Below are 25,508 nucleotides of genomic sequence, written 5' to 3'. Positions count from 1 at the left end.
TTCTGTGGTGTTGATATGCTGGCCTGTGGGCAAGGGGTCCCAGGAAGCAATTCTAAGAGCTATGTGATTGGAAAATGGAATTTTGGAGAAATGTACCATTTTCTTTCCTAAATGCTAATTTATTTAAAACTATTCTGGCTTTGTTTCAGCTGCTCTGAGGGCTTGGAATAGCTGCAATGAATACATGCCTAGTCGAATTATTGTCTACCGGGACGGTGTAGGAGACGGTCAGCTGAAAACATTGGTTAACTATGAAGTACCACAGTTCTTGGATTGCCTAAAATCTATTGGCAGAGGTTACAAGTGAGCATGAAAATCATAAAAACATTCCCTTTTCATAAAGTTACATCTTTTTATCTGTGAAACTAGTGTCACCAGATGAAAAGGTAAGTGAGAACCTAACTTGTTGGTGCAGTAAGGCTTGATGTGACGGAAGGGGGATTTTCCAAGGGGGTGGGAGAAGATGGATGACAAACCCAGGCACCTTTAGGGTCGGGTCTGTGTCCTTCTCACCTGAGGCGTTCACAGAACTGGTTCTTGACATAAATATTGCACATAGTCCTAACTGATGCTTTCTGTACGTCAGTGTACTGGGAATGCCCCCTGTTTAGTCTCTGTGCCCTTGACGAACCCTTGACTGTCGAGCACTTAGTCTTGAGGAGGTGGGCCACAGGTGAGGTACTGTCGTATCTGAGCACTGCACTCATTCTCCTTGGAGACCCTGATTGGTGTTTGCTGTCCTCTACTCACCCACAGACGCCTTTGTCTGTGCCCTTGAGCAGTAAACTGCACACGATCTCAAGACAGCTGTCTAATAGGCTCCCTTGTCTCACTGCTGATATTTTCTTACCAGGGCCTATTTCAACTCAGGGCTCACTGCGTGCTATGGTAGGGATCTGAGGATTTGGTTTCTAAGGATTCCGAGAAGACCAAAGGGCTTGCTTGTGTGCACTGGAATGTGTGTTCTTAAATGCTGCTTGTTTTTGTTGTGCTGTTACAGCCACCATTTGGTGTCATTATAGACATTAAAGCCGAAACAGGGGATTTTGAATGCCATTGACCATACCTGGGGCTTGCTTTGATTTCATGTGGTCCATGGGATGCGTATCAGGAGCTTGGCCAACCAACGGGAAGATACTTCCGAGGTCATCTTTGGACAAATTCTAAAAGGCTCCCAAATGAACCTTGGTCCTAGAATTTCTTAAAATAAGGCATGATACCACAGAGTTCTCAGAGCAAGCCAGGGGTGTTTTCATCTTTTTCTAAGTAATGTCCTTCGATGAAAAGGCTGATACATAAGCATTTTAATAATGTTTTGGAAATGAAAGCTAATGTTCTTTTTTACCCCTTAAATGTTAATGCTTGTATTTTCTCCCTAAAAGAATTATACTGATTCCATTGTCCTTTTGTTTTGGCGTTTTGTAGGCCTCGTTTTGTTTCCCTCTGGCTCTTAGGTTCTGTGTGGGGAACTTGTGGAGGTAAGGGAGAAGGGAAGGTCTAAGTGGACTGCTTCTCCCTTAGACGTTTTTATTGTTACCATGTCAGCACTTAACATTTTCGAGTCTTCGTTGCCTTTTTCTCTTTCCCAGAAAAAAGACGTTTTCAAGAAGTGCAGGGTAGAGGTGATAGTACAGGTTCATCTTATCTCCTGAGCCCTGGAGGTGTGGGAGGTGTGCGCCGCTGGCCAGCACCGGGGCAGCTGACTCCTTTGGGTTTGTTTCCCAGCAGGGATAGCTCTCAAAGAGGAGCTTGCAGCCCTAGTGTGTGACAGTCTCTGTGTTTCCCACAGCCTGGTGGTATTGAGCCTGCTGAAGCTGGGAGAGTTGACGTGCCCAGCTCCTCTTGGCCAGTGGGAATGCCTGTCACAGGGCGGGACCACACTGGGTGCTTGTTTGGACTGGTGCCCAACAAACCACTGCATTCAGTAGATATCACGTGGTCAGTTGGTCCGTTACGTTGTGGTGGTAGAGTTCAGTGGTCAAGAGCAGTAAGCCTTAAATCTGAGGTGGACTAACCCCAGCTCTGCCTTCCTCTGTGAAATGGGGGTAAATAACTCACTAGGTTGTTGAAAGGAATAAGTGAGAATATGTTTAATGTACTTCACACAGCACCTGATTAGACAGTTCTTCTAGAAAAATGCTTAAAGTTGCATGTAAAGGTGAAATCCCTGGAAATTATTAGCTGATTTGCAATGTTTAAGTCAAAAAGTCACTTCAGTGTATTTGTGACTTGTCTTTCTGTTACCACTTTTGCTAACTTCATATGTTAGATTGACTTTTCAATTTTTTAATTCTAAAAATGAATAAATTGTTTCTTATGATGTTACAGGATTAAAATTATCCACCTTAAGTCTTTTTGTTCCTGAGACTGATGAGTATTTTGCATGCTATCATTAAATCCTAAGCAGTGATCATTTTTCAACAAGTTGCCATCACCATAGACTCTGAACCGTCTCGATAAGTTGCAACCTGAAAGTGAGGGCCTGTAGGCTTCCTGGTGCATCTGCCGTGGCCTGGTTATATCCAGAGCCATCTTAGCTGGATAGTAGCTGCAGTAGATTTACGTGGGTAGATAGCGGTATCTCTACAAATGTCCTCCACTTATAGAAGGAAAATCACTTTCTTATTCCTTCTGTATACAGTTACCACTACCATGAAGAAGTGCAGCTGGGTTTATCATTGAACAGAACTCTAGGTGGTGTGTTGTAAACTACCGACCCTACTAAATTTTCGTAGAAAAACATCAGCGTAATTACATGTCAGACATGACTAGGCCTAGTCTGCGTGGTTTCCATTGTTTGGAACTAAATATTCTAGTCGGCAAAGGGGCACGTAAAGTAATTGAGGCAGTAATAATGGTAATATGTGTCGAGTGCTTGTTATTCGTCAGCACTGCTGTAAGTGCTTCACGTGTTCTGATTTATTTATTCCTAAGAGGATTGTTTATAGGACAAGTATAACCTCTCGAAGAGGGAGGTGGGTAGGAAGGGTGCGGAAGGCATTCCAGCGGACCAGGAACTGGTGGTTTCAGGGCAGACCCCTGGAGAGACTGTTGCTGGCATGGTGTGGGCAGCAGGTCTGATCGAGACAGAGCTGGAAGCCCTCCTGGGGAAGCGGCCAGGCCCAGAAGTGTAATGACTCTCACAGCAGGAAAACCTACTCGGTTTAGTCAAGGAGTAGAAGGATAAACAGCGAGCACCTGCTGTCAGTGTGTTTATCGTGTGGCAGTCTGCGCAAGAAGTCTTTTCTGACTTCAGAGAAATACTACCCACCACAACAGGTTCTTCCTCCTGAAAAGGTGTCATTTATATCCCCTGATAGATTGAGAACCAGTCATTTTGAAGGGCAGTAGCTTAGACATTGAGATTACTCACTTAACTTCCCTACCTTGAGGATGTCAGGGTTAAAATCTTATTTTCCGCATTGTAGGGAATGCCTGCTGAAGAGTGCTTTAAGTTGTGAACTTTGGAGAAATACTGGATTTAGCCTTTTGGTGTGATAGACATGGGGCGTGTCTGGTCTGTGGACAACATGGCTGCGTGCCCTTGTGTCACAGGGAATACATAGGCCATTTTGTTTCCACCCACCACGTACTCGTGCTCCTAATGTTGATACTCGTATCACGAGGAAGACATGCGTTCTTCCTCCAGCGTGTACAGAGTATGCCCAGCAGGGTATGTGTTCCTTTTTTAAATACAGCATGTGAATATTTGAGTGAGCCAGAGCCATGCAACCTTTGGAAATAAGACTGACTAAATGTAGATACTTTCATTGTCACCTTTAGCCCAAGGCTAACAGTAATTGTGGTGAAGAAACGTGTGAATGCCCGATTTTTTGCTCAGTCTGGAGGAAGACTCCAAAATCCACTTCCAGGAACAGTCATTGATGTGGAGGTCACCAGACCAGAGTGGTAAGTTCTAGGGGTTAGATGAAGATTGCTGGTTTCTATTGGGTTTTTTGAGCATGACATCAACCAACTTTAACACACTTTTTAGTTCTTTTGCTATATTTCATCTTAAAAATACTAAGTTCTTCAACTAATTTGATCTAACATTATTACTAAAGCACATGGCTTCGTAGTGTCTGAAGCTGAACAGAAGTTCCTGTGTGCAGTTTTTCTTTGGGGAAAGCAGATTATTGTCTGTGGCGTTAATTATACAGGTAGAGGGTAAGAACTGCTGGTGTGGTCTGCCTTCGCATTTTCTACCTAGAGGGCCTCATGCATAGATTCTTGTTTCCCAGTTGGAATCTTTAGAATGGTAAAGCACTAGTTATCCAAAGGTCACACAGTTCCCTCTGAAACACAGTTGCAGGTGAGAACAGTGGCTTCTTGAGCACACAGAGCTCTTTGTGTATAACCTGGAGTCACACTCTGCCAGACGAGAAAGCTACCTGGAACAGGGTGCTTTGACGGCATAAGGTCCTAGTCTTAGCACACACCAGAGTCTACCTGTAAAATCACGAGTCTTGGTTCAGATTTTTCAAGTTGTTCAAGCACCCTTTTGAGCAAGGAGAAAAGGGGCTTTAAAATGTCATGTTCATAATGACAACTCATCCATCAACCCAAATTAACGCCCTTCAAAAGGTGGCGTAGATGCAGAGTTTATATGTGCAATGTTTACATACACTTCCTGTATGAGCCTTGGCTGAATGGGGCGTTGCTGTCCTAACAAATGATCATCAGCTCTGTTACCTGACTGCGGGCAGCAATTACTTGGAGGCACATTGTCTTGGATTTCTGTCTGTCCTGAGGTAGATGTGAGTTAGGACACTGGTGCAGAAGGATCTAACTTAGTGGGGAAGGTGAGCTAGGAAGACGAAGGCTCAGCATGACTGCCCCTCCAATAGCCACAGCCCCAGGGTCAGGCTGTCCTGAAGACAGAACTGACTTAAAAGTGATTGGGAAAGTTGAGTGATGAAGCGTGGGAAAATAATTTCAGTGCTTTTTACTAGATGTTGTTTAAAACATAACAGCAGCTGCTTCTGTTGCGGCACTTGGAGAAGTCCACTTTGAGTGAACACCAGAATCGTTTCTGTGCCTGGCACTTTGAACGTCGTATGCCTAAATCAGGTTTAGGTTCTGGCCGTTGTGATCTCTGTCTGTTAGGGCAAGATGCTTAACATTTCTTATCCCATCCTTTTTCTGAAACACCAGAGAGTCTGTTCTAGATCAGTGTGATTTTGTCATTTCTCTAGTTTTGATGGACATAATACACTGCAGAGGTAATTCCCTAACGTCAATATGTCTGGATTGATGTTTTATTGGTACCTAGAAAATGAACAAATATAAATATTCATTCATATTTGCACTACTTTGTTTTTGGGTTACCATCTGGGTCTCATGCTAGTTCTGCTTATACTCTTTTGAGGTCTCTACTTCCTCTTAAAGATTTGCTTTAAATCCTGAGGTACTAAATTAGCGAAGTAGATCTTTGTTAAATAACAGTGGGAATAGGAGAGGTTCTGGGGTGAAGTTGTATTTTGGGAATAAGAGTCCCTGGAACAAGACTCAGTTTCCCCCACAGTTGTTGCCTGCGTTGAGCCTCTGGTCCTGCTCATTGTCACCCTCCTTGGAGTACAGGGGCAAAGCATGGGGCTGTCAGTGGATGACATGGTAACTGGCAGCCACACAGAATGTTTCTTCCCTGAGGAATCAGTGAGAAGATATTTAAAATCTGAAGAATAGTGTCTTTTACATACATGCCTTCTCAGACTGTTCAGAAGTAACCAGTCCCTGGACTTCAAGGAAGGTGCTTTCCGTCTGGAGAAGGGATTAGGTTGCAGGTTCTCCTCACTGCAAGGAACTCGAATCATCTCAGTGTTAGCGTTCAGCAGCTCAGCCTTCCGTGCGTGTGTTTTGTAATTCCAGGTATGACTTTTTCATTGTGAGCCAGGCTGTGAGAAGTGGCAGTGTTTCTCCTACACACTACAATGTCATCTACGACAGCAGTGGCCTCAAGCCAGACCACATACAGCGGCTCACGTACAAGCTGTGCCACGTGTATTATAACTGGCCGGTAAGCCCCTCTATCTCTTGATGTTTGTTGCACCTGTGAGAAGATTAACTTTTCAAAAATGGAATTGCTGTGTTTTAAAAGGGTTGAGTTAGTAGTGAGATTTGCAGTTCAGAGAGGTAGATTTAGAGTAACGGGCCTGTTTTATCTTTGACTGAAGGGCGTCATTCGTGTGCCTGCTCCTTGCCAGTATGCCCACAAGCTGGCTTTCCTTGTCGGCCAGAGCATCCACAGGGAGCCCAACCTGTCGCTTTCTAACCGCCTCTACTACCTCTAACCCGCGAGAGGACAAGGTGGAGCTGCGCTGGTTTTTCTTTGTGGAATGATAACTTTGGGATTTTTTGAAGCTCTTGTTTTTTTTTTTTTTTTTAAATTGTTATCTAGATGAAACTTGAAGAGGGGCTTAGGAGAGCTAGAGTCTATTTCTAAGGTTGCTATTAACTGACTTCCTTGTAGATAAAAATGAAGATTTTCTGTTTTCTTTTGTTTGTCTCTCATAAAAGCTTGCTGGGGAGGGTGTTTTTTGTTTGTTTTAATAAAACGTGGATAAGGTACTTTGTATTATAAACAGGCACTCTTAAACTGTTTGCAAAGAGTACTGGGTACTTGAAAATACTCTCAGGAGGGAACACATTCTGCTTGTAATCCTGTATTGACCTTATTTTTGAAATACTTATTTTGAATTTAAAGGAGAGAGAAAACAAAGTGGGGACCTCGCTGGACCCATAGGTAGGGTGTTACCTGAGTAACTGATATCTCTTACAGTTAAGGTAAAAGTTACTGTTAGATAACCTGTACAAGGTGCAGGAAAGCTGTGAGGCTCTGTGGGAAAATATGCTTATTTTTTTATTTATTTTTTTGTGGCTAGATGGTATGGGGGTTAAGAAAAGATAGTTGGAAAGTTTTAAATTTCTGTCCAAAGAAACAATCTAAGTTCTTTAACAAAAGAGACAAGTAGCCAGTACCTATATTAGCATTACTAATTTATTTATTTTGTTTTGCAACTGGGACATCATTCTATTCATTACAAAATAAAATTGAATCGATTGTCACCTTCTGTGAGTACCAGTGTGTAGTTTCTGTTTTTACTGAAAGCATGTGTGTGTTCTTCCCATTTAATATCCGTCAAAAGCTAAATTAGTGTCACTTGTGAATTTTAATGTCAGAGTAAAATTCTCTTAGGAAATGCTACCACCTGCTATGCTTAGTGTAATACTGGGCTGTCAGAGCTTACAAGGAATGCAGACCGAGGCTGCGTCACTGTAAAATGGGTGATGATAACTATTCAGACCCAAATATTTGTCGGAATTTACTGGAACATGGGCAAAGAGTAGGCTTTTGTGTGTCGTGAGAACATCTGTAAACATTACTGACCTTATAAATGTAACATTTATAAACATTATTGACCTTATAAATGTAATGTGTACAAACATTGCTGACCTTATAAATGTAATGTGTACAAACATTGCTGACCTTATAAATGTAATGTGTACAAACATTACTGACCTTATAAATGTCATGTATATAAATATTACTGACCTTATAAATGTAATGTGTACAAACATTGCTGACCTTATAAATGTAATGTGTACAAACATTACTGACCTTATAAATGTCATGTATATAAATATTACCGACCTTATAAATGTAATGTGTACAAACATTACTGACCTTATAAATGTCATGTATATAAATATTACCGACCTTATTAATGTAATGTGTACAAACATTGCTGACCTTATAAATGTAATGTGTACAAACATTACTGACCTTATAAATGTCATGTATATAAATACTACCGACCTTATAAATGTAATGTGTACAAACATTACTGACCTTATAAATGTAATGTATATAAATATTACTGACCTTATAAATGTAATGTGTACAAACATTGCTGACCTTATAAATGTAATGTTTATAAACATCGTGGACAGTACACAAGCCACTGAAACTGTAATTTAATACAGTTCAGTAAAGTTATTTCTTACTGTTATTTTACTTGGTCTCATTGTATAAATACCTCTTGAATTTATTTAGCTTTACTAACATATGATGGAAAACTTTTTTATTTTCCTTTTTGTTCTTCAAGCTAATAACTGCTGTTAACATTGTCTGGGGGATATTAGCTTGGGTTCACTAACCTATTTGATTTCTGAGAATTAGGGGAAAGAAGCACAGAAAACCTGGTCACATTTTTTTAAGCCAAGAGGGGCATTTACTGGTTTTCTCACTCTTCCTAGGCAGTGCTTCCCAAACTTAATCTGTTAAGAATCACCTGGTTTGCTTTGTGATAACACAGATTCCTGGGCCCCAGAGCAGACCTAGGAATCAGGACTTGTAGGGGAGAGGCCAGGTAAACTGTATGTGGAACACATTCCAGGTGATTTATGAGAACTCCGGCAGAGACAGGTTTAGAAGGTACAGAAGGCCTAATGATGATGTGGTTTGAGGAACCTGTCTCTTAGTTACGCTTTCTTCTGCTTTGGTTTTAATCAGATAGCCTTCCTTAGGTGACGTAAATGGTCACCAGAAAGTCCAGGTTTATGTCTCAGGTTCGCCCCATTGAAAAGTGGCGCCGTTCACGATGGTGGCACTCAGACTCAGGCCGTCTGCACCTCTTTGAGTCCCAGGGAAGCGCTGCTCTGACAGGTGGGCCTGGGTCACTTGCTGAGCACTGTGGAGTCGATGGGTAGGAGATGGTAAGGGAATGGTTTCCCAAAGGACAGTGTGGGTGCTACACCCAGAGGGTGGGGTGGGCAGGGAACACAATGGGTGCTCCTCAGGAAGACAAGGACACAGAGCTCCTGTAAGCACTTTAGAGAAAAAAAATAATAAAAGCCCTGGCTGAAATCCAGGTTTCTTCCTCATAATGAGAGAGGTCTGAGTCTTCTTAAAGCTTTGGTGTTGAAGACACTGATATCAGGCTCAGTCATCCCAGAGCCTCCTTTGGGTCAGTAGTCACCCTGACCGGTCACCAGGGCAGTAAGTAACCAGCCAATTTGGAGGGTTGGTACCCCAGCGGTCAGGGACCAGCCTTTCCACAACTTTGATCATAGTTTGCTGTTGCACGGCAGCATGGCCCAAGGACCAAGCGCGTGGAATCGAGTCTGCCTGCCTGAGTTCAGACCCTTGCTCTCTCCCTGACACGGTGCAGACAGCACCTGGTGTACAGTAAGTGCCGTGCAAGGATTTGCATTACTCTGTCCATCCTCAGAACGTTGACATCTCCCTCCCTCTTCTGGAGCGTGGAGTGACTCAGCATCCAGGTGAGCTTCTCTCTCAGTCCCTCACCTGCACAGATCCAGAACCTTCCAGTGGAAGCAAAGCTGGGCTGCCCTGAGCATCCTTGGCACACACACTCTGACTCTTCTGCTCACTCATGTGGGCAAGTGGCTTCCAGCACGCACTGTCAGGCGTCAGCCATAGTGATTACATGCATAGCCACCAAGGGTGTGCCAGACCCGTCTGCAGGGCTTTCCAAGCTTGCCCATTCCTGGTCTCTACTCAGAATCAGTGGGATCTGAGTCAGGGGGCAGGGAGCGTTCCCTACGTAAGCTTCCAGTGTCTCCATATGGATAAAAGGTGCAGCACCCGTTTACTTCCCAGAGCCTCTCATCCTACCCAGAGAGTGTTAACAGAACCCTTATGTGTTAACGTGCCCCGTACTGCTCAGTGGGAATCTCTGTGGGGCCTGGCCATGGGTACTGTCTCTCCAGGACTGGAACAAAGTTAGACCAGGCAGAGGCGAAACCACCCATATCCACAGCAACCAACCAGACTCTGAGAGCCACCGTGGGGTGCACGCCCCAGCCTTGCGCCGCTGTCGGTACCTGACTTTCTATCCCATTGGGTTGTTTCCCTTGTGGGTACCCGAGGAAGCAGCAGAGACTGTGTTCCCCACCACCTGGCCTAAGTCCAAGAGAGGAGTCTTTGGAGGGACCTGCCCTGGACTGTGGCCAGAGCTGCTTCAGCACAGCCAGGACTCTGCTCCTGCCGGGAAATGGCCATTGTGCCTTTATAGCCAGAAAGGGGCCCCAGGTCAGAAGCCAAGTCTTGTCCAGCCTAGAAGTACTGAGCCTGTACGGCCCACAGCAAGACTTCCTGAGAGTGAGGGTAGAGGGAGGGACAGAGCCCTGGAATACCCTGGGTACTGACCCTTCGTTCTTTGAAAGAATAGGGTGTATTGAATTTGTGATCAGCTGCAAACTCAAACAATGGTGGTTTGGACTCGTGGCAGTTCTGTGGAAGAAAGGCCAGGCGCACTGTTCCATAAAGATTATAGGCAAGAAAACCCTATGGATCTCAGTTCCACTCTGACACATATGGGGTCACTGTGAGTTGGGGGCAAACAGGACAGTTGCTACCAACAGCAGCAGGTAATTTTAAATGTAGGGCTGACGTTGCCTATATCACAAAATGACTTGAGGGAATGTGTTAGCCAACTCTGCGTGTTACGTAGCATTTTTTCAATCGTCTAGCTAACCATTGCCCTGGTTGTTGCCCCCGAAAGCTGGATGATGAGTGAAGGTAGTGCTCAAGGTGGAAGAGTGTGAAATAAAGGGAATGACAGAGAGAGCCGTTTCCTCTTCACTCTGTTAATTCTGATTGTGTAGAGGGGAAAGTCTCAGTCCTGTGCATCTAACACAGACACCAGCTGCCCGTCAAGGTCTTTAATTAAAAAAAAACTGACATGCTGATCCTGAAATTAGATGCTTTAATTCTTTGTTTTATCATCATTTCTGTTTTCCAGAGTGTGGAAATACTTTAGAGAAGGAAAACATGTTTTAGAGGAAATTCACCAGCACTAAGCGTCCTTTTCGGTAAAATTGCGGTTTTTTCCCACCCCCACACTTATAAAAAGAGAAAACCAGCTGCCGTCAAGCTGATTCTAACTCACGGTGCCCCCAGGTGTGTCAGAGTAGAACTGTGCTCCACAGGGTTTCAGAGGCTGACTTTTCAAAAGGAGGTTACCAGGCCTTTCTTCCTAGGTGCTCTGGGGGCACTCACACCTCCAGCTTTGTGTTTAGCACCCAGGTGTGTTAACCGTTTGCACTAAGCTCGGGGACTTTATTTACGGGGTACTTTACGTATCCTTGATCCCGACCGTTTGTCAGCTACCTGTTGCGGATCTCCTCCCCCAGTTTTTGGCATCTTTGTTTCACTTTCTTTAAGGTGTCACTCAATGAATGGAAGTTCTCAATTTTAGTAGATCTCAGTTCTCAGTTTTAATAGATCCCAGTTACCGGTTTTTCTTTTATACTTAACTGCTTTTTGTGTCTTGTTAAGAAATTTTGCTCTATCCCAAGGTCAGAAAGATATTCGCCTATATTTTCTACTAAAAGTTTACTTGAAACCCTTAACTCCTCAAGAGTTGGTTTTTGTGTATAGGCCGAAATGGCATGCAGTTGTGTTTTTTCCCATATTGACAGTCATTTTCCAGTGGAGAGTGTAATTTTTTCCATTGATCTGTGACACGACCTAAGTTGTGAAGTTCCGTCTGCGTGCAGGTCAGCTTGTTATTGGTCAGGAGATCTAACTCAGCACAGGTGTCACGTTGTTTTCATTATGAAACCCGCCCAGTTCCCTATGCCCAATGGGACGCGTTTCTGCCCTTCATGAATTCACACGAACTTCAGAATCGCTTTGTCAAATTCCGTGAAAACCCTTAGGCTTTGGTTGAATTGTACTGAAGTTACAGGTATTTAGGGGGAGTGGGTGTCTTTATGATTTTACCTCTCGTCCTTCAGAAGGCTTCTCTGTACATCTCTTTGGTTTTTCTTTAATGTGTTTCACCAGATTGATTCCCAGGCGCTTTAGAGTTTTGTTGTCATTGAAAGCATTGTCTTTGAAAGATTGTTTAATTATCTGTTGCAAGTGTGTAGAAAGGTACTTGGTTTTTCATAATCTTATGTCCCATCACTCCAGAAAACTTGTGTTTCTAATGATTTGTCTGAATTCTTTCGTGTAGTCTGTGTAGGCAGTTGGAAACCCTGGTGGTGTAGTGGTTAAGAGCTACGTCTGCTAACCAAAAGGTCAGCAGTTCGACTCCACCAGCCGCTCCTTGGAAACCGTATGGGGCAGTTCCGCTCAGTCCTGTAGGGTTGCTATGAGTCGGAATCGACTCAACGGCGGTCGTTTGGTTTTGGTTTTTATGTGGGCGTTTATATTCTCTGCAGATAGATTGTGAGGGTTTCATTTTCTCTGGTCCTTATGTTCTCATTGTATTTTTCTTTATTGCTGAATAAACAGGATAATAGTGGACGTTTTTCTCTTATTCCTGTTTTCTACATGGATGCTTCTAACTTTCCCCCACTTAAGATTATGTTCATTATAGGATTTTTGTAAATAACCTTGTCAGGTTGACATTCTCTTCTATTCATGTTGTCTAAGCATTTTTATAGGGAAATTCTGTTGAATTTTATTGATTTTTTTCTGCATATATTGAGAATCATGATTTTTTATCTTTTAAAGATTTTCTGACATCGGATGATCCTTGCATTCTTGAGATAAACTTAACCTGGACATGATGTATTACATATTTTTTACATGCAATTTGGATTTCGTTTAGAGTTTTTATCTTATATCCATGATGAAACAGACCTATAATTTTGCATTTTCTTACTACCATAGTTAAGTCTTGTGTCAAGTTATACTCTTAGAATGACTTGGGGAATATTGTATTTTTTATTTTCTGGAAGGTTGGTTTGTTCGTTTTAATGCATTTGTCGTTATTTCAGCCTTAGAACCTTGGTAGGAGTCTCTCATAAAGCGATCTGGAGTTTTATTTGTGGCGGAAAATACATAACTACTACTTCACTTTCTTTTACGATTTTTTCTGGATTTCTGTTTTACATTTTTCGAGGCATTTGCCCGTGTCTTCTGAGTTCATTTATGTGCAGGGTTGTTGATAGTATTTTCATCTTTTGAAAGTTTGCTGTATCTATAATTGTGACCTCATTTCCTTTAAGTGTTACTTTTTAATCCCTTCTGTTTTTGGAATCTGTTTTTTCAGCTGTGTGTCAGATATGTTTAGTCTTAGTTCAGAGCTGTTTCCTAGAGCTGTCTTGGTTTATGCTCCGCACTGTCTTTCCCCCTCAGCTGGTTTTCTATCTATCTACCTTCCTAAGTTGGGCACTGAATCACTAATTCATCTTTTCTAATATAAATGTTTAAAGTTGTAAGTGTCCCTGGAAGCATTGCTTTCTCTGCACCCTGGAAGTTTGTCATGCTTTCACTGTAATTGTATTTCTTCTTGAAAAGTGTTTTTACAATTTCTCAGTTAATGGGAAATTTAACTTCCAGTTGGCAACCTGGCTTAATTTACAGTGTTGTCAGGAACCAGATCTAAACCCCAATTTTGTTTTGTTTTTTTTCCCAAAATAGTGATCAACTTTAGTTGTGGTTTTGTGATGTGTTATTGAGTCTAGCTAGCACCCTGGTTTGTAGTTTAGTTTTCCTACAAGTGTCATGCTGTTACTCAGATTCATATCCTTACTACTGTAAACAGAAGGGATGTCTTTCTGATGTTCTAATTTTTAGACTTTTAAATGCAATAAACTTCAGAATTGTGTTGGGAGGTAATTGTCTCTCCTACTTTCTGCATGTTTTATGAGCAGACGCACTGCCCGCCTTTTTTCTGCGTTGTCAATGTCATCTGTACAGTGAACAGCCCTGGGAGGTGAGACCGTGTCCCCCCTCCAGAGCAAAGGTCAGACAAGTTACTGCCTTCTACAAATATTAGGGTTCCCTAAGCTGAGGCTTCCCCTCCTGTAACACACCCAGCTGTGTGCAGGAGTCACCTGGTCCTGCTCACATTGCCTGTAGGGAGTAGAGCTTAGAGACTGGTGCAGATAGTCTGCCTAGTGTTACTAGCAATGAAGTCTTTTGTCTCTGACCCAGGACTCTTGTGTCTGTACCAGCATCCATGAAACTGGCAAGCTACGTGAGTAGATGAAAAAGAATATTGTCTGTTTAAAGCAACAGTAACCATGTCAGTAGAGCTGATAGGATATGGCCTAGTAAAATATGTGATGACAAAAGCACAAAGGGCAGGATGGCCAAGTTACAGGAAAGGAGTTTTGAAGTCCATTTAATTGAAAGGCAAAGTGAGTTCTTTACTGAATAGTTTGTAGAGTGTGGGCCTAACTTTGTTAGGTTAGCCCCTGAAGACAGAAAATTACAATCATACTGTTAGTGGAGAGTCCTCTAACTTGTCTTGGTACAAGTGTGGGAAATAATAAATCTAAATATAAAAATACACATCACGTCTCTCATGTGTCTCGTCTGGTCTTTGGTTTCTCTGTCTCTGATGAGATGAGAGACAAGACAGATGGAAAGTTAGAAATAGAAATGGAAATCAGTAAAAATGAAAGAGAAATAAATTATAAATATTAGGATTTTAGAATTCTTTAGAATTGGGAAACTAAGTTTATTACGTCAGTTTAGCCCTTTATTATGATTTGAATTCTAAATCTGGCAAACGGAAATACTAATACAGATTGAACTCACCTTCAGAGTATCAGTTGTGCATGAGCGTTTCTCATGTGCAAGAAATACAGCAACTCCATGCTAACTGGCACTGAGTGGGTTGTCATCCATAGTGCAAAAGTGTCAGCACTCTGTAACTGACTCCCAAAACACAGGTCAGCGTAACTTTAAAATAGTCCTGGGAAAGATACATGGCTACAGAGCTTTTCTTGTATGTATAAGAGAAATTTAGCTGTGTTGCTACGAAAAAAGGGTGCTTAAGACAAAGATAGACCAAACAGCATTGTATAAAATAACATTTTATTTCTATAAACTGTACACTAACTGTACACATGCACACACCCACACTTAGCCACACATTAAGTGATTGATTTCCTTTTAATAAATCTAACACATACCATTATATTACAATTTACAATGTATTTTTTGAAGACACAATGGGGAAAGCTTGGATCACTCATTTATAAACCTTCCATAAATTACAAAAGAAAGGCAGTCTGAAAAGTATGTATAAAGAGTAAAAACAATTTACAAGTGGACAATTACAAAATAGTAACCACCAGATACGTTTGCCAGCAGCTTTGTAAGTCTTTTGTTCAGATGTCAATGATGAAGATTGGGTGGAATGATCCTGAATAGACTTAAATTTGGGGTGTTTTGGGTGTGGCTTATGAATCATGTGACTAATTTTATGTGTGTGCTAGTCATTGGTGAATAATTGTGTATGGCATTTTGACAAATGGTGAAAGTAACAGAAATCCATATGCCACAGAATGTAACCCTGAAAGCAGTGAAGGTTATCAGCATTCTGGCAGGAATACTGGTACTTCCCCAGACAAAGCCACGCCTCTCCTTTTTGAACGATTAGGTAAGTCAGCGCTTTCTGTGTGTTGCCTGGTTTGCTCTGTGGAGACTCGGGATGCACAGCCTGTACAGCTTGATGTCAAACACTGTCAGTGAGGATGGAGACCACTGAACGCACAACACAGAGTATACACTATTTTTTATTAGACAGTACAAATCATTGTGCATTTATAAGGCAGGACATCAAGGCGGATTAAACTAGGAATTTCAAGACCAGAGTTAAGTGGAAATTCTGCATTATGAGGCAAGCATTTTGAAAAGGGGGAAGGTTGGAAATCATTCCTTCAGGGGTGGATGACAGATGCACAGAGACTGAGTGAGCTACAAAGAGCCATCCACCCCCCTGCTTGTGAGTCAGACACACCCGCCCACCTCCCGGATCAGACCTCGGGCCACGGAGGCTGAGAAAGAGCCACAGCTCCTCTTTGCTCTTGCAGTTGGTGTAAAGTGGATGGTAGTGCAAAAGTGCATTTCTCTACTGGTGGCAGGGGAGAAGATTGTGTTTTTAGGAAGGACTTGAGTCATGAAAGCCCTAGTTTGGAATTAAAGAAGATTACATAGATTTGGAAGTTGTCCAGAAGTACATGAATCATTTCACTGCACCAAGCTTTTTCAGCAGTTTCTTGCCTTTGGAAAGCAGCCCCTTTTTCTTTTTCGAGGACATTTCCCTGCCTCTCCCAGGACTACCAGAACCCATAGATGACGTAGGTGACCCCGAATGGAGATGGACTGTGGGGGATGGAGCTCTCCTTGCTGTACCTGACCCCTCAGGAGGAACCTAGTAGGTACAGTGTTACAGTTTATTGAGTGCGTGAGCGCCAACAACATCAATTCACTTGGTAACATCGCACTGCCCCGATTCCCACCAGGAAAGATAAAGGGGGGTTGGTTTCTTCTTTCAATTTTTCAAGTATGCCATGAGAAGCAAACATCCCTCGCAAAGAATAGCTAAGAAAGGGTTTAGCCATAAACGTTTGATTTTCATTTTGTCTTCAGCAGGGAGGAAGTAAGTAATTTACTTTTTAAATTAGGACTAAAAGCAGGAAAGAAAAATTATTGCAAATTGGGTTGATAGTAAAGTTGGCCGAGTACCCATCAATAATCTTAGAAGCAAAAGTTTTTTAAGGGAATTTTGTTGTATTTGAAAGTTACTTGGTTATATAAAATCCTAATATTGTCGAATGCGTTCCTGGGTTAGTTAGTTCACTAGAGAAATATTGGAGATGGCACACTGGTTGAAAGAAAAAAAAAAAAACTAAAATGAACCTTAATTGCAATCAAAGAAAGCTTAGAGGCCCTTATTTTCATTATTTCCAAATATTTTTTTCTCAATATATATATATAGCGCAACGTAATATTTCAGTATACTTTAAATGTTTAATCAGTGGTGCTTCAAAGGGGTAGAACTTTATGTTGCGTGAAGAGTTTGCCTCACTTATTTTTACAGTTGGAGATAGGCCTGAGATCATATAATACCATCATTTCTCTAGTACTCTTACCTCCACAGCAAACCTTTCTAATACGAGTGTTCATTATTCAGCAGGCAAATGATTTAAGCCAAAGGGCTTCAAGCTTGCTTGGATTTAAAATCAAGGTCTAATTCTAATGGAAAACACCTAGTAAAGCGTCCCAAAGCACACCTGAAGATACCATCTGTTCCATCGGATGCACTCGTTTGAGCTGCACGTTTCATAAAACCTGGGATTGCATTGCCACACCAACAAGTCAGTCTTCACCAAACTTCCACAGGTTCAGTACAATTATATTTGTGCTTTGAAGAGAGGCATGAGCTCTCTTGTAAGGTGGGGGGGTGTGTTTACTTAAGAAAAAATAGGTCCGGTAGTTCACACCGGCATCTGGAAGTGGTGGCCAGAGCCAGCTCTAGACCACCTTTTGTTTACTGCTGATCTTGAATTAGGTGTTTTTTTTTTTTTTTCATCTTTAAAATGAACTGTCATACAATGAACATATTTGTTAGGTTGTGCTTTTTCCATGAGTGGCTAACAATGCAATATGCAGCAGCTTTAATTACGAGTAGACATTGGAACACTTTTCTATGTAAACAGACAATTAGCTTGTTAAGAAATATGTTCCCAATGTTGGCCTTTCATAATATCTTTAATGTAAACAGTAGGAAACGATGAGTAAAAGATGAATAGTTTCACTACAAATTCAGCTGCTTTACAACTGAGACCAAGCAATAATACTATAGGTCCAATGATATTTTGAGACATATTTCTTTTTTTTTTTTACCCCACAGTGAAGCCTTAAGGTAGCCTAAGTTGGTATCTTTACAGGTATCTTCAGTTGCTCACTTACGTGAAGGCTACATGGCCTGATTAGGGTGTGAAATGAACACTCTTCTTCTGTTTCCAAGCAGATGAGCAAAGAAATAAAAATATATATATGTAAAAATGTGATATAGAGAAATTTGCCATGACGAAACAAACTAAAAATGAGACACTAACATGAATGTCATCTGAAGTTTCAATATGCTTGATGGTCAGGAGGAGCAAGACCCTAACAGGGCAGTGACCATTGCTGCCCACTGAGTCTACGGAACAGCCATCCCTTTGTGCTCTGCAGTGTCACTATAAGGTGGGATGGAAGGTGTTTTCATGAGTAAAGACGGAGTGATTAGAGTTGAAAGGGTCATTTTTGTGAAATCAGTAAACTTAATCTTTAGGCAAAACCCCCATGGAAGGGCAGAGAAAAATAATCAGGGTATATGTTTCGGCCCAAGGTATAAAAATAATTGATGCAATGATAAGTACATTTATAGAGTACAATTGAAGTGAAAAATGCTGAGTACGTTTGCTTACCCTTTTTGCCTTTGAACGCCTCGGTGTGTCTTGAGAGTAGTGAGACGGTACGTCCGAAAGATACACTTCTACATCATCAGGCACTTCTTCCAGGAAGTTTGAAGGTACAAGGCCTTTGTGCCCATTAAGTTCCCCCTAAAAACACAGGGATGGGGCAGAAGAACTTTAGTGTCCCAGAAAGTTATTTTGTGCTTTAGCTAAAGGAATAGAGGTCAGAGACGAGAAGCATGCAGAGTTTGTTTTGATTCAAAAGTGGTGGAACTAGAGGAGCCTCTAGTGTTTCCCAAACTAGGCTGATCATAAAAACCACCTCCCCCAGGGATTTACTGAAAGTACAGTGCCCTGACCCTGCCCTGAGGTCCTGATACACCCGGGGCGAGGCTGGGTGATACCCAAGGTCAGACACATCCAGAACCACTCCTTTGAAGCATCTTTGTTGGTGTTCTCAGCCCTGGAGAAGCTCAGCATCCCTAGGGAGCTTTAAAAATGCCACGTTTCAGGCACATCAGCCCAGACTAATTAAAAATACCAGACCTGGTTTTTTTTTTTTTAAGTTCTTTAGGTGACCCCACCTTCCCCCCACCACTGCCACGGGAAAGTGTGGTCAAAACATGGTCTACCACATCCTGAGTGGCCAGGAGGAGCAACCACTGGAAGAAAGCCTAGGAGGATCCCCCACCAGCATCCTTTCCCTGGTGTTCCCCAGGAAGTACTGAAAGAGAGTCCCTAGAACCAAAGGGGAGGATAGAACCGAAGGAGAGGAGCCTGCACCAGGGATAAACCTCTCCCGAAAAGTTGTGAGTCTGCTAACGGCCCTTTGCTCTGTATGGAGGGTGAGGGAGGATTTCTACAGCCACTTTTGTGTTTTGTTTTTGCTTATTCGTATTTATTTTTCCTATGAAAAATTGTCTATGCAATCTAGAAAATTAAATTGCTTTGTAAAAGTGTGGATGGCAGCAATTTAAAGCGTAAGAATGTGAATAAATTTAGTTTACAGCTTACATAAATTGAAAATACAACTTTATGAAAAGAAGAATGAATGAAAATCCTAGTACCACCTTTCTATACTACATATCATTAAGAAAACAGAGGAAGCCAGTTAGGCAAACTTTTTAGCAAGCCGTATAAAGTTCATAACTTTAGGGGAAAGCAGCAAAAAACCAGACCCACTGCCATCGGTTGATTCCGACTCATAGCGACCCTATAGAAGAGAGTAGAACCGCCCCATAGAGTTTCCAAGGAGTGCCTGGTGAATTCGAACTGCCGACCTCTTGGTCAGCAGCCATAGCACTTAACCGCTATACCACCAGCATTCCCAGGGGAAAGCACAGACAAGCAAAAAAAAAAAAAAATACAAAGTGAATGAAATGAGTGGTATATCTCAATGTATCAAAAACTTACATAATAAAACCCATCTTCATCGATTTCACCAAAAACAGTAATAATATCTCCTGTACAAAATGTTAGTTCAGCCTGTGGAAGTAGAACAAAGTCAATATCATTTGCCTGTATAGAGGAGTTGTTTTGAAAAAATAAGTTATCTGTGATTTTTCTTACTATTGGAGAAATTTTCACTTAGACCGGCCTTTACAGATACAGAAGAAAGGTACAAAGCTAATGAATGGCTCTGTTCATATAGCCTAAAAAGTAAATACAACTCAAGATAATTACAATCTAAAAAGAAAAATGGCTGCAGGGCTTTGACTCTTGGCCAAAATTCGAGATCATTACTATTCTGTACTGGTAACACTTTTTTAAAACTACACAGATAGTTAACTTTAAAAACCTGGAACATTACAGACATGTTCTCTGCAGTGTGTACAGACCACTGCATAAATGTCTTTTCACTGGGTATTAAAAAAATCTTTACTAAATTAAATGTATATTAAGTGTCTCCTGTGTACTAAGCACCAGCCTAGAGACAGGACTGTGGCACGAGACCCCCGTCCTCAAGAAGGTACTGTCCCAGCACGTGTCATACCACAGTTGCCTGGAACACGAAACATAGAAGTCTAGTAGAAAAAAAAGACACACACAAAAGAGCATTTTTAGTTCTAACGTGAAAATGAGAGAATGAAGTTTATGTACAAAAGCCATCAGACATCGTGTGTAAGTCACCTGTGTGCAGACACCTTTGAGTTACCTAAGCTTTCGACCTGAATCATGAGCCTGCAGCTTGTCACATACAGCAGAGGTACTGTGCAACAGGGATCTAGACAATCCTGTCTAAGACAGGAACTCCCTCTGTAGAATGAAAACCTACTTTTTCATTTCTGAAGGCAAATAGTTTTCAGTCTTCATAATGCCAGGGGCAATATGCTGCACTAAGCTATGTGTGCAAGAAGCATCAATCCTTTTCTCTCTCTCAATGTGTATGAGGCCCTAACTGCTTTTGTTCATTGACTGCCTGGGGTGGGCCTTTATCTCTTAGAGATGACCCTATTGTGCCATCATCAAGATCATCAAGAGCTTGGGATTGCAAGCCGTCCTTTCAGTGGTGGGGGGCAGCCTGGGCCACAGAACAAGGATCTTCCAGTAGCCGGTTGTCCTGAGAATATCGGGAGGCTAATGTCCTCTTACACTTGCTTATCTTGATACCGGCCGTTTACTGGTTGGCAAGTGGGTGGCTGCTTTCCTATGGCTGGTTCACAGAGAAGGATGAGAAAGTTAAAGTCAAGTGGTTTAAGGGTGGTGGTGTTGAGCAGCTCTGTCAGTGAGGGTATAGGGTAGGGTTTATGTTAACAGTGAAGTCATATTTGGCCATTACCTCCACATCAACATTAGGTGAGCTTTCTCTTGGGTCATAGTCATAGAGAGCCACCATTCTTCGCGTAGGTGCTGAATGCCGTCTGCCGCTTCTTCTGTTTCTCTCTGTTCAAATTACAAGGGGAAGAAGAGAGCCGTTATAAATTTATTTTTTAAATGATGGCATCTGAGAGCAGAGCCAAGATGGCAGACTACTCAAATATACCAAGCCATTCCTCTGCAACAAAGACCCAAAAAAACAAGCAGAACAGATAAAGACATCAACCCCGGCACCCTGAACTTTAAGTGAAAGGATAAAGTATTAAATCAGAAATAATAATACAATAAAAAGGGGGAACAAATGGTGTAGGTATAGAACTTTCAGACAGGAAATCGAGGCAATATCAAGTAATAAATGACTAGTTTAAACTTAGGATGATAAGTGTAAATTTCAAGGTAATCACAAAGAGAGTTGACGAACCTACTCGTCAAAATAAAAAGGAAAAAGACTCAATAAAAATCTATAACAATGAAAGAAAAAAATTCTGCAAAAGGAACTCAGCACAGGAAAGTAAGGGGAACAAAGAAAACAGCAACACACACAAAAAAAGCACAAAATGACAGCAATAAACGCATAGCTATCAATAATCACACTGAATGCAGGTGGCTTAAATGCACCTGTGAAGAGGCAGACAGTAACGGAATGAACAAACACGACCCATAGATATGCTGTCTACAAGAGAGGCACCTTAGACACAAAAATGTAAATATATTAAAAAGCAAAGGATGAAAAAAATATAATGCAAACAGCAGCCAAAAAAGAGCAATACTAACCTCAGGTAAAATAGACTTTAAAATAAAATCCACCATAAAAGACAGGAAGGATATTATATAACGATCAAAGGGACAATCCATCAAGAACACCTAAGTTTAATACGTGTCTATGCACCCAGAGCTCCAAAATACATTAAAAAAAAAAAAAAACCTCTTAACAGCACTAAGAATAGAAATAGTTCAAGAATAATAGTAGGAAATTTCAACACATCACTATTGTATAAAGGACAGAACATCTAGAAAGAAACTCAACAAAGATTAAAAGATCTAAAGGCCACAGCCAACCAACTTGACCTCATCAAGAAACACTCCACCCAACAGCAGCAAAGTATAAATTATTTTCCAATGCACATGGAACATTCTCCAGAATAGACTGCATCTTGGGCCACACGGCAACCCAACAAAATCCAAAACGTTGAGAAATACTAAACATTTACTCTGATCACACCACCATGAAAGTAGAAATTAATAACACAAAGAGCAAATAAATCGGATTCATGAAAACTGAGTAACACTTGGCGTAAAAACCACTGAGCAATAGAAGAAATCAAAGACGGAATTAAAAAATCCCTAGAATCAAATGAGAATGAAAACCAGAAGAAAAGAGCAGAAATAAATGAAATAGAGAACAAAAACAACAGAATCAAGACCAAAAGTTGGTTCTTCGAAAAGATTAACAAAATTGACAAACTGTTGGCCAAGCTGACCAAAGAAAAGCAGGAGAGAAAGAAAACCTAAATAAGAAATGAGATGGGGGACATTACAACAGACCCAACTGACATAAAAAGGATCATAACAAAGCACTATGAAAAACTGTACTCCAACAAATTCGAAAACCTAGAGGAAATGGATGAATTGGAAACATACTACCTGCCTAAACTAATGCAAACTGAGGTAGAGGACCTGAACAGGCCCATAATAACAGAAGAGATTGAAAAGGTAATAAAATTCCCAACAACAACAACAAAAGCCCTGGCCTGGATGGCTTCACTGGAGAATTCTACCAAGCATTCAGGAAGAGCTCACACCAGTACTACTCAAACTATTTCAGAGCATAGAAAAACAAAGGATACTCCCAAATTCATTCTATGAAGCCAGCATAACCCTGATACCAAAGCAAGGCAAAGACAACACAAAAAAGAATTACAGACTAGTATCTCTCATGATTATAGATGTAAAAATTCTCAACAAAATTGTAGCCAATAAAATTTAGCATCATATCAAAGAAATAATACACTATGACTAAGTGGGATTCATACCAGGTATGCAAGGATGGAAGGAATCAACATAATCCACCACATAAATAGAACAAAAGAATCCCATGATCGCCTCAGTGGATACAAAAAAAAAAAAAAAAAAAAGATATTTGATAAAATCCGACATCCATTCCTGGTAAAAATAGGAATAGAAGGGAAATTCCTCAACATAATAAAAAGCATCTATACAAAACTATACTGGGTTATACAAAACTAATAACAGCCAACATCGTTACCAACGGAGAGAGGCTGAAAACATTCCTCCTAAGAATGGGAACAAGACAAGGATGCCCTTTATCGTCATTCCTATTTAACATTGTGCTAGAGCAATAAGACAAGAAAAATAAAGGGCATCCAGACCAGTAAGGAAGAAGTAAAACTTCCCTTATTTGCAGACAAAATGGTACTTACTATACATAGAGAACCCCAGAGATTCCACAAGCACATGAAAATGTATTCAGGTTCATAAGCCATTAAACCAAACCAAAAACCAAACCCAGTGCCGTCAAGTCAATTCCGATTCATAGCGGCCCTACAGGACAGAGTAGAACGGCCCATAGAGTTTCCAAGGAGTGCCTGGCAGATTCGAACTGCCGCCCTTGGGTAAGCAGCCATAGCCCTTAACCACTATGCCACCAGGGTTTCCCATTAGCCATTAAAAAAAAAAAAAAAAAAAAATTATTTTTTTTATTTTTTTAGCCATTAGGGAGATACACATCAAAACCACAATGAGAGATCACCTCACCCCCATTAGGATGGCAACGATGAAAAAAAAAAAGACGGAACACAAGTGTTGATGAGCCCTCACTGCAGCCCTTATCTGTTGCTGGTGGGAACGTCAGATGGTGCAGCCACTGGGGAAAACAGTGTCCTGAATTGAATTGTATCCCCCCAAAAATGTGTGTATCAACTTGGTTATGCCATGGTTCTCAGTATTGTGTAGTTGTCCTCCATTATGTGATTTTAATTTTATGTTAAAGAGGATTAGGGTGGGATATAACACCCTTACCAGTTCACATCCCTGATCCAAAGTAAAGGGAGTTTCCCTGGGGTGTGGCCTGCACTACCATTTCTCTCTCAAGAAATGAAAGGGAAGCAAGCAGAGAGGGGGACCTCATACCACCAAGAAACCAGTGCTGGGAGCAGAGCTCGTCTTTTGGACCCGGATTCCCTGCGTGGAGAAACGCCTAGTCTGGGGGAAGACTGATGAGAGGCCAACAGAGAGAGAGAGCCTTCCCCTGGAGCTGACACCCTGAATTTGAACTTCTAGCCTACTTTACTGCGAAGAAATAACTTTCTCTTTGTTAAAGCCATCCATTTGTGGTATTTCTGTTATAGCAGCAGTAGGTGACCAAGACAAACAGCTTGGCGGTTTCTCAAAAATTTGAACACAGAACTATGTGGCCCAGGAATCCCAACTCTAGGCGTATACCTAGAAGTGAAGGCAGGAACTCAAACAGAAACCTGCACACCAGTGTTCACTGCAGCACCGTTCACAACAGACAAAAGGTAGAAACAACTGAAATGTCCACCGCCAGATGAACGGATAAACAAAAAGCTCAACACACAGTGGAATAATATGCACCCCTAAAGAGAAATGCAGTTCTGATGGGCCTTGAAAACATTACGTGGGGTGAAAGACATCCGTCGCAAAAGGACACACACCGTATGACCACACTCATATGAGATAAGGCAAGTACATAGAAACCAGAGATTATTAATGGTTCCCAGGGGTAGGAGAGGGGGGAAAGTGGGAGTGTATGTTTGGGGACACTGAGTTCATGTTAATGGTAGAGGGATATTCTGGAAACGGATACAGATAATGGCAGCACGACATGAAAAGTGTAAACGTGGAAGTTGTTTTGTTGGTGAACGTTTTGGTCTGTTATGTTTTCACAATAAAAAAAGTTAATGTATTAAAATATCAAAATTTTAAATATGGATGCTGTAACACTGGTATTTCTACAGCTGTTTAGAAAAAGTAGACACGTCTTAATGAGTAGATTTTCCTTGCACATGGGGAAAAATGAAAGATTCATAATGTAACGCTGCTCCAAACTCACTGAAAAGAGTGCTGCCGTTTGCTCCCTGGTGCTTGTGGAGTGGTTCAAGATAAATGAAGGCATTTAGCATCTATTTAAATTCAAGGGTGAAGAGCTTTTACGCTTCTTGGATAAGCAAAACGCACCTGGAGAATGAAAAGCGTAACACCACCCCATCATCCCCTTAGATTTCATATTAGAGAATGTGCAAATCACATTATCACAAAGAAGTGAATTTTCTGGACATGAAGGACTTGGAGCAAGCAAGGCTGTGCCCTGTCTCCTATCAGAAGATCCCCTGTGTTTTTGTAAAAAGTACTTAAGCGCCAGTGTGTCCAGAGAGCCTGCAAGGCTGTGGCAACCCTGGTTTGTTGAGTGGGTTTTGCCATGGAAAAACTCATAGCTGGTTTTCAGAAGGCTTTGGCTCAATCAAATGGCACCA

The 25,508-nt window shown here is 41.5% G+C and overlaps 2 protein-coding genes across 3 annotated transcripts in view; one reads left to right on the top strand and one right to left on the bottom strand.

Moving 5' to 3' along the window:
- Positions 1 to 6,322, top strand: part of PIWIL1 (piwi like RNA-mediated gene silencing 1) — a 33,093-nt gene extending 26,771 nt beyond the window's left edge. The window contains exons 17-20 of the mRNA XM_003421248.4: positions 150 to 303; positions 3,784 to 3,909; positions 5,869 to 6,016; positions 6,174 to 6,322. Coding sequence (XP_003421296.1) covers positions 150 to 303; positions 3,784 to 3,909; positions 5,869 to 6,016; positions 6,174 to 6,290 — 545 coding nt within the window. The 3' untranslated portion in view covers positions 6,291 to 6,322. The remainder of the gene's footprint in view (positions 1 to 149; positions 304 to 3,783; positions 3,910 to 5,868; positions 6,017 to 6,173) is intronic.
- A 7,799-nt stretch (positions 6,323 to 14,121) lies between these two features.
- RIMBP2 (RIMS binding protein 2) overlaps positions 14,122 to 25,508 on the bottom strand; it is a 236,471-nt gene continuing 225,084 nt past the window's right edge. The window contains exons 20-23 of one of the 2 annotated variants that reach the window (XM_064272043.1): positions 20,957 to 21,060; positions 19,591 to 19,662; positions 18,190 to 18,324; positions 14,122 to 16,145 (exon numbers count right to left, since the gene is read on the bottom strand). In XM_064272043.1, coding sequence (XP_064128113.1) covers positions 15,957 to 16,145; positions 18,190 to 18,324; positions 19,591 to 19,662; positions 20,957 to 21,060 — 500 coding nt within the window. In that variant the 3' untranslated portion in view covers positions 14,122 to 15,956. Of the gene's footprint in view, positions 18,325 to 19,590; positions 19,663 to 20,956; positions 21,061 to 25,508 lie in introns of both variants that reach the window. The other variant, XM_064272042.1, reaches the window with a different exon arrangement.

This window comes from Loxodonta africana, chromosome 19, assembly GCF_030014295.1.
Source record: "Loxodonta africana isolate mLoxAfr1 chromosome 19, mLoxAfr1.hap2, whole genome shotgun sequence".
Classification (NCBI taxonomy): domain Eukaryota; kingdom Metazoa; phylum Chordata; class Mammalia; order Proboscidea; family Elephantidae; genus Loxodonta; species Loxodonta africana.
The sequence above is the reverse complement of the archived record's forward strand: the minus strand, read 5'-3'. Positions and strand labels throughout refer to the sequence as shown.